Source organism: Armigeres subalbatus, chromosome 2 (assembly GCF_024139115.2).
Source record: "Armigeres subalbatus isolate Guangzhou_Male chromosome 2, GZ_Asu_2, whole genome shotgun sequence".
In the NCBI taxonomy this organism is placed as follows: Eukaryota; Metazoa; Arthropoda; class Insecta; order Diptera; family Culicidae; genus Armigeres; species Armigeres subalbatus.
This window is the reverse complement of record NC_085140.1, coordinates 463,446,971-463,464,222: the sequence shown is the minus strand read 5'-3', so window position 1 is coordinate 463,464,222 and position 17,252 is coordinate 463,446,971. Positions and strand designations below refer to the sequence as shown.

The window sequence follows — 17,252 nt, the reverse complement described above, 5'->3', positions numbered from 1 at the left end:
TATTATTGTCTTTATTAACGAGAAGAAGATTTGCAAGCGGTCAAAATCGTTAATGATTCATTTTATATTCATACTTCGCTTTCTGATCGAAAAACATTTTAAAAAAACCAAGATGAATCCACCTAGCGGCGATAGTGCTTTTCTCGTGCATCATAAAATGTATTGAACAATTTCATTAGAAAGGCAAAAAGCCGTCGAATGACTGGTTTTTGTACTAAAACTAAAAAGACATCGGACATCGACAGTTACATCCAACAAAGGAATAATTCCGAATTATTCGTCGTACCATACATGAATATTTTCAATATTGTTTTGCGTGGTCTTTTCGGTAGTGAAGAAGAAATGGCATCTCGAGAAGCTCATAACATTGGGTATAACTGCAATGCTGCGATGAAGGTGCATTCTAGTCACGGTCAGCGTTGGCTTCACTCATTGGCATAGCTAGGTCCAATTTCGAGGGTGCATGCAATAGAGGTAATAAACTATAGAGGACGATTGTCGCTGCGGTTCCCTTTGTTATCGTTCCCAAACATGTTGGGTACCTATCTGTCAAAACGTACTGATTTTTCCTTTGTTGACATTTAGTGCCCTATCTTCGCCAGCAAAAGATGTTTCGCCAGTGACGACAGCGACAATCTTCCTCTATAGTTTATTACCTCTATTGTGCATGCAGCCCATTTTGCTTTTCTCAGCTTCAGATATCCTCACATATGATACGTCTGCGTTGGGTTTGACAGTTTTCACAAGAAATAATTATTCACAACGCATCCGTAAGTTATGTATGTACTCTAATTGGGACTCGCCCTGAATAAATTATCATCGAATTTTACGATTTCGCAGTACAATTCCAGATCACCAGGAAAGTCGGTAGAAGATTGGCCTACTGAAAAAACAATAAAGCCCCTGGGGTTGACCAACTACCAGGAGAGATGCTTAACATGGTGGTGAGGCACTTGCTAGGGCGTTGCACTTTACAGTTCGAGCAAAACGTATAAATATCTGTTATATATGTGCATAAGAGCGAGCTAAACAAACTAGAGTGCCTGTTTTGTCGTGTTCCTGCTCAGTAAGGGGCCGTACACTTATTACGTAAGCAATTTTTCTAGGTTTTTCAAACCCTACCTCCCACCCACCCCTGTAAGATTTTTCCCATACAAATCTATTTTTATTTATATGGAGCGTGAGAAAATGACCGACTCCCCCTCCCCACATAAGTGCTTACGTAATTAGTAGACCTCTTCATGTTTTCTAAAAGTATCAAAAATTCAACCGGTCAGCACTTAATTACAATTCTTATGTTAAAATAAGCCTCCTGTCAAATTTTTAGATAATTCAGATAAAATTTCGAGGTGGCTCAAGTCAATTTAGTGTTTTTGGGCTATTTTCAATTTTGAAAAAAGTCTAACGAGAGATATTAACGCTGAAAACCACCGCAACAACCTCAATATGGAAGCTTTTGGTGTTTGGATTTGTCATAAATTCAAGAAATTTGTAAAACAACAACTTTTAGTGGAAACATTGTTTTTATGCACTTATAAGCTTGAAAATCACTTTAACATGGTCAAAACATGAACGGAACGAATCGCAATGTTCACAAGACTTGTAGAGCAAACCAAAATCTTTCATATAGAGGTTGTTGCGATGGTTTTTGGCTTTTATATCTCTTATTAGATTTTTTTTTCTAAATTGAAAATAGCCCAAAAACACTAAATCGACTTGAGCCACCTCGAAATTAGCTAAATTAGCTTCAGCCACCACCGAATTAGCTAAAAATTTGACATGAGGCTTATTTTAGCATAAGAATTGTGATTCTTGGCTGACCGGTTGAATTTTTGATACTTTTTGAAAACATGCCTGATAGCTCCGGAATAAACAGAAAAAAATGCCTCGGAGACCTGCTCATTTCGAAATAAACAAAAAATGTCTCGGAGACCTGATAGCCCCGGAATAAACAGAAAAAAATGCCTCGGAGACCTGCTCGCTCCGGAATACACAAACGAAAAATAGCTCGGAGACCTGCTCGCTCCGGTAACTTTTTTCTATCCTCGGGAGACCTGCTCGCTCCGGGATTATCTTTTTGCCTTTCTCGTACAACTAAGTTGTACCGAAAGGCTATCATTTCACTCCAAATTCGAACTTTTGATAGAAGTCCCGGAGACCCATAGTGTTATATACCATTCGACTCAACTCGATGAGCTGAACAAATGTCTGTCTGTCCGTGTGTGCGTGTGTGTGTGTATGTGTGTGTGTGTGTGTGTGTGTGTGTGTGTGTGTGTGTGTGTGTGTGTGTGTGTGTGTGTGTGTGTGTGTGTGTGTGTGTGTGTGTGCACAAAATGCCATAAAAAAATTAGCCAAATTTTTACCAAAAAGTTGCATCCGACAGAGGCTAAAGCGCTGTTGATCACTATTGAATTTCATAATAATTACGAATTGCAAAAAATAGATAATATTAAAATAGTGATGAGACATACTCACATAGAACAATAATGTGTTATGAAAAATGCCTTGCATCTATGAATATTTTTAAAGTTTATCCGTGGCTTGCTCCCATTAAGCGTTTCATCGTACTATAAAGATGCTAGTGTTGCACGCATTTAGGCGTAAGTATGCTCTTCGTTCAGTTTTATAGTACTTTGAAATTGTCCGAAAGTCAAAATTCGAACATAGGAAATTCGAGAATTTTTTGGCAGCGCCATCTGTCGTCTACTAGTGTAAATTTTCTATCATAACATTAGACGGTGTTTTGGCTGTTTTGGTTTTCTTGTACATCATCGAGGTGTAAGCGTAAAGGCTACATTTATTATCTTTTTGCGCGAGAAAGTCACCATCACCGCTAGGTGGATTAATCTGTTTTTTTTTTAAACACTCGAAGTCCTGCTCGCTTCGGTAACTTTTTTTCTATCCTCAGGAGACCTGCTCGTTCCGGGACTATCTTTTTTAAACACTATTATTATTTTTCTTTGATTTTGGAGACTTGCTCGCCCCGCAATGCATTCCTTTTTTCAAGATAAATCCACAAAATCAAATGTGAGCATACTTACCAAGTAACTAGCACATTAATGGATGTGTCAAGCATCATTTTCATGTGCCAGTTACAAAACAAAAGTTCTACCGACTGCGTCATGTCGTATCCCGCACCAAACGCCTCAGCCGAATCCTAAAAACTTGAAGCGAACGATCGGTGTATGAAGGTTCGTGTTGTCGTCACAAAAGTCGTTAGCAAACTGAACTAAAAATAGGGGGAATGACGGCTTTTGCAGGTTTTGTTCTATTATTGTCAGGGGGGTTTTTATGACTGATTATGCTCAAATTTGGCCTAAACATTCTATGTATATCAAAGAACATTATGGCCAAATTTCACAAAATTCGGTCGACAAAAACCCCCCTGCCAATAATAGAACAAAACCTGCCAAAGCTGTCTTTTCCCCTGAATAAATAAATGAATAAATAAAATATTAATCATCCATTAATAGTATATCGCACAAGATGAATCTGCCACGGGCTGAAAATCCCAATAATAAAGATAATAATAATAATACATCGCGTTGGTAGGTATATTGCTTTGGAACTTTCCGCTGATACAAAAAAATGCGGGATTAGTGTGAGGTCTTTTTGGAATGCTTGTTTCTAGTATTCAAGGTTTCACGATAAAATGTCTTGGAAATTATTTGTTTGCCTTTCTCGTACAACACAGTTGTACCGAAAGGCTATCATTTCACTCCGAAAGCGAACTTTTTAAGGACATAGTTGGAAGAGTACCACGATGGTAGCCAATATGGCACCGGACCTTCCACGGGTCAACCCCACACCTCCCGCACTCCTCTCCCACCAACATTCGGATGCATCGAACAGCACCGAACAAAAGTCTAATATTGAAATTACTAACCTGTTCTCAGCATATTTCGACACGGTTGTTTCATAAGGGCCAATGTCGCAAACGTAAACAATGCCTTTTCCTGCAAATTCCTCGACAACTAGGACCGCTCCCAGCTAACAATCACTTGGAACTGGTGGTGCTCCGCGCCTTCTATCGAACGGAAGTGGAAAATACCGCCAGAAGTCTTTAATCTCTTTGAAATCAGCAGAAGAAGTCAATGTTTACGTTTGCGACTTTCGCCCTTTTGAAACAACAATGTCGATTTATTCACTTCCCGTGATAATGAACATGTTTCTTCAAAGAGTCCTATGAATTTCGGCTCGATTTTTATCGTAAATCAGCAGTTTCGTGCCAATTTAATAGCCGTTCGCGATTTGGTAAGTTTATCACTGCACTTCACTTCTACTCAAAGGGCACGGAAAAAAATCAAGTTTTTACTCACTTCTCCGCACATGAGCAGCCCCAAATGTTGATGGAATGCAAATTAAACATCACTTTTCGAAATCAGTCACTTGTTTAAACCGAAAACTTAATATAAACTGCTATTTTTGACCGAAAAAAACAAATAAAAACTGATCGCGGAGCGAATGTAAACACCGCGGCACCGGCAGCAGCAAACTAATATGTAGGGTGGCTCAAAAAATAATTTTGCTCCGCAACGCTCAGTCGATTATAATTAATAATTTGATTTGGATGTCATCCAATGGTTTGGGTTAGTTTGAATAGAGGCTTACCGTGCACAAGTCGTTTCAGGTTTGTATGACAGTTGATATGACGAGGTTGAATTTAACATTATTCTGATTATGGCACTTCGTTATTAGGCGCTAGCGAGGGGGGGGGGAGACCATATGACTGGATGAAATATTCTAGAGCTTCAACTCCATAGACAATCCATATTGAATGGTCATGCCAATTGTTTGGCGTCGATTTTAACCGAGGTTGCGAATCTTTCGCATGATAATTAGGCTTCTCAGAAGGCATCAGTGAAACGTGCAATTCAACAAAATATCCAGAATTTGTCTGTAATATCTATCGCACCAGGGGCAGATACTTCTAGTCTAGTTTAGTCTACACTATCACACCAGGGGCAGATGCTTCATACAAAAAGTGTGACATAAGGGTGAGTGGGGTAAAAAATGCTATATTTGCGTTACGTAATCAATGGATCTTTCCTGCGGTGCGGTTCAGTGAAGTCTCTGGAATGTTGCTTTCAGCTATGTGGGTTTTCTTTTCGCCAGCGTTTGGAGTGGAGGCGCCGTAGCCAGGGTAATAAAAGGTTTAGTTTCCCATACTAGTTTTCATACAAACTTGAACCGGCTTGCGCTCAACCAACCAAATCGGTTTTGAGGACACTCGGAGCATGGGACGGAATCGAGTGAGCGTGGTGGAGCTGGGTCGTTTTTTGGACTAATTTTTTTTGTTATTTTATAAATACGACACCAATACTACTACAGTATATGACAGTTTTTATTGTACCAATACTTTCAAAACTTTGTTTTGGTACTCAACCCACCTTCACCTTAAAGGAGGCCCATCGTGTTCATTTCTCACCTCGCAACAGATTTCTCCACCGTCCGTCTTTATCCGGAGAAATTACAGTGCGATAAACTCCGACACCAACGATGGTGCGAAAAATTGTTATCTAATTATTATCTAAGCATGTTTCGCGAAATGAATAGGCCGCTTAGTTGCTCTGCAGCTTCAGCATTTTTTTCTCCGGACTCACCACAACACAACGCTCCAATCTTCGCAAGTACTCGTCGACCAGTTTTTGCTTAACAAATTCGATGGTCTGGTCTGCGTCTGGACGGCTTTCCATCGCTGTCACTAGTCCTCCAAAGGACTTCGGAAAGCTACAATAAATCATGACCAGTTAAACTTCAAGCTTATGGCCGGTGGACTCCAGCCGATCAAATAGCTCCTCTACATCGAAGAGAAGCTTCTCTATGTTTCCTTCAGGCATATTCAGACTGCATATCCTCTGGAGCAGCGACGTCATCGTCACTTTGCTGTGTAGTTTTGAAACTGAATAATTACCCGACAACAACTCAGTAGCGCGAGACTCGGAGCTAATCACAGGGTCGGTGAACTAACGGACAGCCGTAGGGGCTTCGCGGACACTAAAGATTTAAATAAACTAACACTATGTGATCCATTTTCACGGTGTATTTCGGTGGTTGGTGTTCTAGTTCACTGTTCACTGCAGTACGTACCTCTGCTAGCGCTCGCTGGGTTGCTGGTCCATCAATGGCTGAAGGAGACGACGAAGCTTGCTGAAAGATGGCGGTACATCTGGCCGGCGGGATATGATGGAACTTTCTGGAAGATGGTGGCACGGCTGGCCGGCGTCCTGACGGTAGGTATTTCATTTATTTAGTTTACATATAAACAGGTAACACTGAATCAAGAATTTGACGCCACAATACACGGTTCGAGCCGCATCTCTACATCCTCGAATGCGCACCACACTCGCCGAGTCGTTTTGCACCTGGTCTGCCCACCTCGCTCGCTGCGCTCCACGCCGTCTCGTACCTGCCGAATCGGAAGCGAACACCATCTTTGCAGGGTTGCTGTCCGGCATTCTTGCAACATGCCCTGCCCATCGTACCCTTCCGGCTTTAACAAATTCTTTATACTGGGTTCGCCGTAGGGCTGGGCGAGCTCATGATTCATTCTTCGCCGCCACACGCCATCTTCTTGCACACCGCCAAAGATGGTCCTAAGCACCCGTCTCTCGAATACTCCGAATGCTTGCAAGTTCTCCTCGAGCATTGTCCATGTTTCGTGTCCGTAGAGGACTACCGGTCTCATCAGCGTCTTGTACATGACACATTTGGTGCGGTGGCGAATCTTTTTTGACCACAGTTTCTTCTGGAGCCCGTAGTAGACCCAACTTCCACAGATGATGCGTCTTCGTATTTCACGACTAACATTGTTATCAGCCGTTAGCAAGGATCCAAGGTAGACGAATTACTCGACCACCTCGAAGGTATCCCCGTCTATCGTAACACTGCTTCCCAGGCAGGCCCTGTCGCGCACAGTTGCGCTCACAAGCATGTCCTTTGCCTTTGACGAATTCACCACCAGTCCAACTTTTGTTGCTTCACGTTTCAGGCGAGTGTACAGTTCTGTCCAGTGGCGTAGCCAGAAAATTGGTCTGGGGGGGGGGGCGTTTCTGATTTTTTTTTGAAAAACACGAAGAAACTAACAATAAGTATAAATAATATTAGTCCAATCCAATCCTATTCAATCGCGGAAACGGCGCAACACTTCTTTGTTCCAACCCCGTGAAACAAGCACTAGTTCTTGAAGCCACCGTTTGTTGGTGTGGCGCTAGTGCTGTTCTTGAAGTTTAAAGCTCCGTTCATATTGCATCGATTACATTTCGCGCGGGTATTTAATGATCGCAAAATGATTTCGATCGTGAACATTTAAATTTCAATAACTTAAGTTATATTGTTCTGTTTTCGTCTTTTATCCAGCATTTTACGTGCGGTAATAGCCGCCACAATATAATTATCATCGAAAGCAGCCGAAATTATCATCGAAAAAAGCCAATAAATTAATTTCGATAGCCGCCACAATTTAACATGTTCTGGTGAGGTTCAATCTATTTGACGATTGACGAATGATTTGACGAATCCTAATCCTTCTCAATTTATCATTGTTGACGAATAAAGGTTGCATGAAGAAAAAAAACCCCATAAAAAATCTTCCCGACTTTCCCCCAGATTAAATCGGTTCTCGTCGGTAACATCAACCGATCTTGGATCCGACGAATTTATAAATTGTTTCACTGAGCATTATGGGATTTTTACAGGGGTGCTAGCCGACGCTAGTGAGATTGAGCTTTTATGTCAGGGCAACCTGCGTTGAGGCGCGATTTAAATCTTCACACACTAGTGCTGTCCAATGAGCAGCTCGAAGTAGCTCGAAGTTGTTCCCGTCCTGCTCGTTCTTTTTTGTCAACAAATGGGCATGAGCAGGACAGGGAGAAACTTCGAGCTACTTCAAGCTCTCATTGGACAGCATTACTATTTCAACGAAATTTTGTTCGAGCATCCACGTAAACACACATTAAGGTCCGTCTCTTTTACCGAATTAAACTTGAAAGTGCCAGTTCGAAAATTTAATAAATACCCAGTGTTAAAAAAGGCTGATGCGCCCCCCAAAACCATTAAAACATAAATCTATCAAAAGTAATCTTGCTCTGCAAGCAGGGTTATTCGATAATTATTGAACTGCCACTATGAGATATGAGACAGCCCACCTACTTTTCAGTTGACGAAATCAATTAATCTATTTGATCTTGACCAGGGCTGACAATAGTCATTCTCGTCGTATGAAGAAAGCGAAAAAAATGTAGTCTTCGTCATAACACTGCACGACGCAACACCTATTCGTTTTCTTCGCGCCGCATGCGTACCACGACGATAGTCGCGCAGCCAAAAGCTATGACGATTTTCGTCGTCACTTCTTCACACAATTAATTGCACGTCATTATAGACGGACTGGTTAAAAACATAATAGCGTCTTAAATAAACAAATAGTAGGAAGTTTGGTAACATAAATGTATCGATAACATTCATAACGCTTTCATACGTTTGTTTTAAATTCATTATTACAAAGGATTGGTAAAAATCTTCGCATGGCAACGGTATGAAGTCTTCGTTCTTCGATGTCGTCAAGACGATTTGGTTACACGACGAAAGCTAACGTCGTGCGCGTCATTGACGAAGTGTAGAGCAGAGTGTATGTAATTAAGAGTGGCGACATGTGCCGCATTTGACATGTCTCCTGCTCGTTTGGAACACGATTCTGTATGAGAATGACAGATGAATTTTATTCCAATGAATCGACTGCTTTGAGCGTGCTTACAGCGGCACACAAGGAGTTAACTTTCTGAAATCAGTATGGCGAAAGGCATCTAAGGTACGATTTCTCAAAATTAAGCACTTTAATCGAAAAAATATTTGGTATGCGTAGTAGCGGACACCATCCCTTATAACCGGTACCAAATAGTTTTTCATGAAAAGTTCCTAATTTTGAGAAAACCAGCGTTAGATGTCTTTCGCCATACAAATTTCTGGCGGTTAACTCTTGCTGGCTATTTTGTGCATATACTATAGCGCCTGGATGTGGCTGCGGCGAGTAGAAAATCAGCCACTGCCAATAATTCATTCTGACAGTGTCGCCACTCTTAATTACATACACTCTGGTGTAGAGTAGCAATGAAGACACTGCAACTCGTCGCTACTGTGGCATTTCGTGCTATGACGATGACTATTGTCAGCCCTGGATCTTGACGCATAAACTCATTGGTTACATACTTGAGCTCACTATAATGAGGGCATCCAAACTAAGATAAATTAATCTACTTAGCCATTGTACGTGTCATTGACAGGTGTTTTATGGAACATTATTGGAACCTTTTTCCTTCACATTTGATCTGATCCAACTGGAAGTGGATATCGCATTCTGGATACAATTTTGCTTTACATTTGGATTTTTGCCGATTATGAGTAAATTTTAAGAATCCTAGGAAACCTAAGAATTAAATCAGTTTAGTAGTGATTTAAATTGGGCATTTAATTTTAATATGAATCTAAGACATGCATCTCCCAGCAGCTGCCCTAGATTAGTTTTAGTTCAGATTCAAAAGCTCAAAACTGTTGCACAGCTTTGTTCTATTTTCTGCAGATTGAATCACGAGATTCAAATATTTCTGTTATGTTTTGGCGATTGAAAACGTTATTTTTACTACGGAATTCGGATCAATGCACTTTACAATAACGCGGCATTTCTGAGCAGCAAGATAATTATTTATTTAAACAGAATTCAAACATTATTTTGCTTCAGATTCCAACGAGAATAGTGTTCTAAAATGTGAAGGAAAAATGAATCACTGCTGATCAATCAGTTAATTGGTTTGCTGTCTTATTTTTTTTTTCTTGAAAAAAATTGGTTTTCAAACAGAAATATGCAATTAAAGGTCCACTCTTTATCACAATACCAAATATTGTCAAATTATTTCGGACATCTATCAAACTGTTTAATCGACATGGGTATCAGGCAGACTTGACAAATTTGTTATTGGTATTTGTAATTGTGACAAAGACAGTGCTGATAACTTTGCGTTATATCGAAACATGTGTATCTGAAATGAACGAATCAGCTATAGAGATAATTGCAAAAATGTTTTGAAACATATCTTAGTGCGCTTTTTCTTTTAACAACAGCTTAAAATCGAGCCTAAAATAAAAACACTGTTTATTTATTTTTTATTCGAACTAAATCTGCCCTCGAGCGATATTGTCGCATGCGGCACTGTGCTCCGTGCTTAAAGCCACCGCTTGACAGCTAGCACCAAGTTTAGCACCAAGTTTTCGGCTTCAATCACATTGTATGCAGATGACAGCCGTTTCAGGGGGCTGCTTTGTTCAGGTCAGTTTTGAGGCAGTATATGTCCGCCGAAGCTAGATGCTCTCTGGTTTCTACACACACATTTTCCATCTGCCATCGGTAGCTGCATCGGACTATTATGGAAGATGACCACTACTATTACCAATTGATCTCATGGAACCACTCGATACACCGACGATAGGTACTGCTCAGCTCGAACGATGGAATATGCATCAACGAGATCGCTCAAGGTGCTCAGGAGATAGCAAACTCTCTGACAATATTAAGACAACGTGTACAACTGTGCAGCTTACCCGACAGAGAGATATGCATCGTTAAAAGTCTGAAATAGAAATACTAGGAGTAAATTATGTGTTGGCATCTCCAGTTAAATTGTTTAACTGTTTGATTCGTACAGTTTGCGTACGTGATTCAATTGGTGTAGTTTTATAATCAATGGACCGATGACAGCAGGACTAAAAGTGGACAACAACTAGGCAAATCCCTGCGTAATGGACGGTTATGGCCAGTATTTGACGAATTATAGGCATCATCATGACATCATCATGGAGGTATTAAATGCCTGTTCAAGGTACGATCGCGAGAAGCTCCGGGCACCAGGGGTGTCCAAATTCTATTCGCGGTACGAATGCAAGGGCGTTCGCTACATCCATCCCAAGAAGACTCAGGCACCAGGCGTGTTCCACTTCAACCAAGGTACGATCGCGAGAAGCTCCGGGCACCAGGGGTGTCCAAATTCTATTCGCGGTACGAATGCAAGGGCGTTCGCTACATCCATCCCAAGAAGACTCAGGCACCAGGCGTGTTCCACTTCAACCAAGGTACGGTCGCGAGAAACTCCGGGCACCAGAGGTGTCCGAATTCTATTCGCGGTACGAATGCAAGGGCGTTCGCAACATCCATCCCAAGAAGACTCAGGCACCAGGCGTGTTCCACTTCAACCAAGGTACGGTCGCGAGAAACTCCGGGCACCAGGGGTATCCGAATTCTATTCGCGGTACGAATGCAAGGGCGTTCGCTCCATCCATCCCAAGAAGACTCAGGCACCAGACGTGTCCCACTTCAACCAACCATCCAGCCAGCGACCAACAGCCGTCCCGGTCCTGTGGTTGGGTCCGGTATAAAGGGCTTCCAGTCTGTGCGATCAGGCAAGTACAACTCTGTAAGGAACACTGCTTGCTCTAAAGATATTTCTCCCAGTCACGACAATTTCTGCGATTCGCATCGCAGATTACGGGGATTACTCACAAAGATCGAAAGTCTACGAATGTCAATGGGGAGTTGTGACTACGACGTTATTATCTTCACAGAAACCTGGCTCCATTCCGATATCACTAACGCAGAAATTAGTTCGGACTACATAATTTTTCGTGGAGATCGTAGTGAATCAGTAAGCCTACATTCACGTGGCGGAGGCGTATTGATTGCTGCCAAAAACAATCTCGATTGCGACACAGTATCTCTAATGAACTGCGACAATCTCGAACAAGTCGCTATCCGCATTAGGTTAGAAAAACGCTCTATATACATAATTGCCATCTACCTCCCGCCTAACTCTAGTCCTGATCTCTATTCTGCCCACGTCGATGCGGTACAATAATACGATAATACGAGAAATTTTCTAATTCCGACGTTATCTTGTCAATTGGGGATTTCAATCTACCAAACTTGCACTGGCAGCTGAACCCTCAAACATGTCCACCGATCCCGAGAGAATGCTTATCGAAACTTTGTTTGCCACTAGCATGCGCCAGATAAACGGTTTCACCAACATAAACGGAAGACTTCTAGATCTCGCTTTCGTTAACCTACCTAAATACTTCGATCTTCTCCTGCCATCTTCCCCGATGATACCGTTATGTAATAATCGGCTTTTTAACAACATTATAAAAACGACTGTTTCAGTTCATGGTCATAAATCAACTCTTTATTCAAATGCTCAGTACATCATTAGACCCTATTCCACACAATGTACCTATGCAGTCTACGATGAGAACCCTTCCAGAGGGTTCGGCTATATTACCGAGTGGTGCATTCCACTACACCAGGGTTGCCACATATAGAGATTTTTTCTGTATTTTACAGATTGTTGAGGTTAGGCTGCGATCAAGAATCTGTATATACAGATATACAGATTTTTTGAAAACTTACAGATTTTACAGATTTCTGTACTTATTCTTTCTTAGATTTCTTTAGTACCAAAAAATATTGTAAATTACTTTTACGGTAATCTAAAATTATCTTATTAAGAACCATTTTGAGATTACCTAAATTGCAATTTAAAAATACAGAACATGTGGTCTCTAGTAGGTTTTGTTCTTAATTGACAATTCATGCAGATCAATTATTTTGAAACTCGATCAGATTCTGTTCCGGAAAATGTTTAGATTCTTAGGTCTTAGAAAATGCTCTAAAATAATACTAAAAAATCAGGTCTCACTATCATAGATCATATCTGAAATGCTTTGAAACAGTTTATCATTGCTTCTTTTCTGTATGGCTGAATATTAGTCCAATAAAGTTGTTCTGCATATGGCTATATTGGATCCGTGACATACGTTATTTGTAAATATGCCACGTAAATGATCAAATATTAAACCTTGAAAAAGCAAACCTTGTTGCTTGTATTCCTTTATTTGTAATCCTTGTAATCCTTGGATCCTGGCTTCACATCCAATTTCAACACATGCGACTTCAACAGAAGATTTGCCGATGTACACTAGGACATACTGCTGGCCAACAAAACAGTCAACTGGTCCAAATATTCAATGAAAAGCTTAACATAATCATCAATGATCATGTTCGAAAAATGATGCGCAGTTCTAACTCGGACTTCAACAAGGTGGACTTTTGAGTTGCGGAACCTTCGCAACAATCTCAGGAAATCTCGTAGGCGCTATTTCCGGTCATAACCCGTTCACGACAGATACATCGCTCGTGTACTGGAAATGTCATACAAGCCGCTTCTCTCCTCCTCATACAACGACTACATCACGAAGATCCAATTGAAAATTAAAAACGACTCTTCCTGCTTCTGAGATTTTGCCAAGAAACGGACATCCACCAATAGAATTCCACCAAGTGTGAACTACAAAGACAACATCGCCCAAACCAATACTGAAGCTGTCAACCTTTTCCCTGACTTCTTTGAAAAGGTGTACACCAAATCGTCATCTGCACTGCGTAACAACTTCTTCGCTCACATTTCCATTCACATTTCCTTCCTTTCCTATTGTATAATTGTATAGTTTAAAAAAAAATCCATTCACGACATCGCTCTGCTCATCATTCACTTTTCCCCTGATGAAGTACAAGACGTCCTCGAAAATCTTGACAGCAATAAAGGCCCAGGCACGGACCGCTTTCCCCTCCTCTTTAAGAATTGTGTTACAACCCTGAATGAGCCGATTTCAAATATTTTCACTGCTCCATGAGCGCAAGGACGTTTCCGACGGTATGGAGTTGTGTCTATACTTTGTTGCATAGGCAAGGTTGCATAGATTCAAATCGTATATGGGATAACGTCTTTTCTCATCTCTAAAATCCAACATGGTTTCATGCAGCAACGTACTTGATGTGTTACACGTCTGAAGTGTCACGAGAAGTTGAGTCAAGGCGACAAAGTGGATTCCATCTAAGGCGTTCGATACAGTTCCGCACATGATTATTGTCGACAAAATTAAGCACATTGGTTTTCTAGAATGTCTGAAACTCGATTATGCATATGTACAACATGTGATTGATTTAGTTCGGAAAAGGTATTGGCGGGTAACCGCCCCTTCGGTGGGCTTTGATCCCACGACCCCTCAATGAAGTAGGGTGGCTTAATACCCGGCATATAGGCAATTAACTTTGAATGTACTGAACTCGAGTGGCGATCTCTCTTCGCTTGTGTGGTCGGGTCGGGATCTGACGACCAACTGGCACAACCTCACACAAACCTACTTCATTGAGCGCCGTTGCTGATGAAGCAAGTGTGTAGGAGCCGGACAATACTAAATACTCATCCTACTTGGTTGGCATATGTACAAAAATACACATGAGAGAGTTAGTTCTGAAAATGTATTGCGAGCAGGGAATCAATATTCGAACAATATACTCTTTGTCATCAACAGAGTTTGTTACAGACAAACGCACCTAGGGGTCGTACACATATTACGTAAGCATTTTTCTGGGTTTTTCGAAACCCCCCCCTCCCCCCATGTAAGATTTTTTTCATACAAATGATTTTTTATTTATATGGTGCGTAAGAAAATGACGGACCCCTCCTCCCCCTATAAGTGCTTACGTAATATGTGTACGGCTCCCTAGCGACAAACCTTTATCAGAAACCGAACACAATATGACAAGAATCATTTGCCCAGCATGCTCTGATATTTCCGAAAATACGATGCTAATTTTGTAATCATTGTTCGATTCTCGAATATTTCCATAAGAGCAGAAACTATGATAGCATAAAACCGAAATATGCTCTAGAAATAATGCGAAATAACGGGATGAAAAGTTAGTAACAAGATTGTCTTTTTTTTTTGTTGCTGACAAAATTTTTCGGATCTTTGTCATTATTATCTCCGACAAAAACAAAGCCTTGTCGTTGGTTTTCTTTTGTCACTTGTTTCGCATGCGCATGCCAAAAAAAATGATTCCCTGATTGCGAGAGTTCGGCTGGTGCCTGGTGCTGGGAATTTGGTTTCATCAGTACCCGCTAAGCTGCGGAGGACGACGGAGGTCCTTCGTAGCTTAGTAGGTATAGTGTTCGAATTTAAAAGATGAATTTGAGTCAGTGTAGAGTTCGCTATAAATTATATGAATCTTGTCTACCAACACCAATGTGATTCAATCAAAGAATTATTGTGCCATGAGAGAGCCTTTTTTGGCTATCAGCTATCGACTTATCAACAAGTGTTTATCATCAGTCTGTTTAAGAAAACCCCTAGAAAAGCCATCTACTGGTATTCTCCACTTCACTACTTTGTTCATTCGTTGGTTGCACCTCCCCAGTCGGATACTACAGTAGGGAAAGCACCTGTCTAGCGAACTGGGGTCGTGGGATCAAAGCCCACCGAAGGGGCGGTTACCCTCCAATACCATTTCCGAACTAAATCTATCACATGTTGTACATATGCATAATCGAGTTTCAGACATAGTAATTAATTTCCACTCCGGGTGGCTTAATACCCGGCATATGGGCAATTAACTTTGAATGTACTTTCTAGAATGGTTTGCGGAATGGATTTTATAGTATCTTACTGGCCGCCAAGCGTTTGTGGCTGTCGACAACACACACGGTCATTCGCCGATGACCTTAAATTTTAACGTGTTATTTACTCCTGTGAAGAGCTGCAGTCTGATATCGATAAAATGCTAATATGGTGCAACAACAACCTTATGTTCGTCAAAGAAAAGAAGTGTAATGTCGTTCCATTCACACGATTAGAAAACCCTGTGAATTACCAGTACACAATGGGAACAACTCCATTGAATAGAGTGCACTCAGTCTGCGACCTGGGAGTGACTGTTGATTCAAAGCTCAGATTCAATGAATATATTGGAATCTTAACGGCAAAAGCATTTGCCACATTAGGATTCATCCGTCGTCATGCCTCCTGTTTCACCGACAACTATTGTTTAAAAACACTATACTGTTCACTACACGGTTAGAAAAAAGTACCTAATTTTAGGCACTTTTCTTCTCTTGCATCTCCCTCCCTCTTCCCTTTGTTGTCATAAAATGAAGAGCAAAACCACTCAACAAGGGCATGAAAGTGTGGGAACCCAACGTTGGGTATTCTCATGTTTGGAAAAGTTGAGTAAAATTTACCTATCTTTTGATAAGCTTGTATTTAAAATTTACTATTTTTTTACTTAATATTGAGTGAATTTAACTTAATTTCAAGCAAAAAATACTTATTTTTTTTTCTAACTTTTTTTTTCTAACAGAGTAATACGCAGCACTCTTGAATATGCGGCACCGGTTGGGACCCCATATCAGCTGACATACATTCTCTCTATCGAACAAGTCAGAGGAAGTTTATAAAGTTTGCACTGCGGGAACTACCATGGAGGGACCCAACCAATCTACTCCATTATCAGGATAGATGTCAGCTAATTAATCTTTAGGCGCTTCGTACAAGACGGGTCAATCAACAACGAATATATATCTTCGACCTGCTTAACGATATCATTGATTGTCCAGAGCTTCTCCAACAGATCCCAATTAACGTTCCTACACGACGACTTCGCCATTCACCGTCCTTAACCCTTTTACACCACAGAACTAAACTATGGCTTTTACAATTCATTCGATTCATGTTCGCGTTCGTTCAATGATGTGGCTGATGTGTTTGATTTTAATATGTCGAAAACCATGTTTGTAAATAGAATTATGGAATTAGATTCGATTTTAATATAAGATTAACAGTCTGTACGAATTATTTGAAAATGGCGTTAAATAAATAAATAAGTAGGTTTTTTAAAGGCAGGGCCTGACGCCGGGTATACCCCGTTAGGCATAAGTACCTTAGGCATAAAGACGTTAGGCATAAGTACGTTAGGCATAACGGACGTTAGGCATAATGTACTTTAGGCATAATGGACGTTAGGCATAAAATGACCCAAAGAACAGCCTATGACATAAAGAAGGCAGAATTATGCCAAACGTCCATTGTGCCTAACGTCCATTATCCCTAACGTACTTATGCCTAACGTCGCGGACCCCCTGACGCCAAACCCCCTAAATTTCCGGAGGACCATTCCTCCTTATTCCCGGTGGACCATGGTTCACAGTTTCACTTAGAGTTTCTTGCTGGCACTCGGACAATGATCAGCCGCCCCTAACATAAAAACAGACGCTGTTGCGAGCCGATCCTGACATGGAGAACAGATGCTCAGTAAGATGCAACTCCGGAGAGGAGCAAACCCCCCATTCCCTGTCAGCATACGACCATAGTTC

At 41.0% G+C, this 17,252-nt stretch overlaps 1 protein-coding gene across 1 annotated transcript; it reads left to right on the top strand.

The window, feature by feature from the left end:
• Positions 1 to 10,327: 10,327 nt before the first annotated feature.
• On the top strand, positions 10,328 to 16,707 carry LOC134218353 (uncharacterized). Its single transcript, XM_062697292.1, has 2 exons — positions 10,328 to 11,448; positions 16,241 to 16,707. The coding sequence occupies exon 1, from the start codon at positions 10,792 to 10,794 to the stop codon at positions 11,422 to 11,424; it is 633 nt and encodes a 210-aa protein (XP_062553276.1). The 5' UTR covers positions 10,328 to 10,791; the 3' UTR covers positions 11,425 to 11,448; positions 16,241 to 16,707.
• Positions 16,708 to 17,252: the final 545 nt, after the last annotated feature.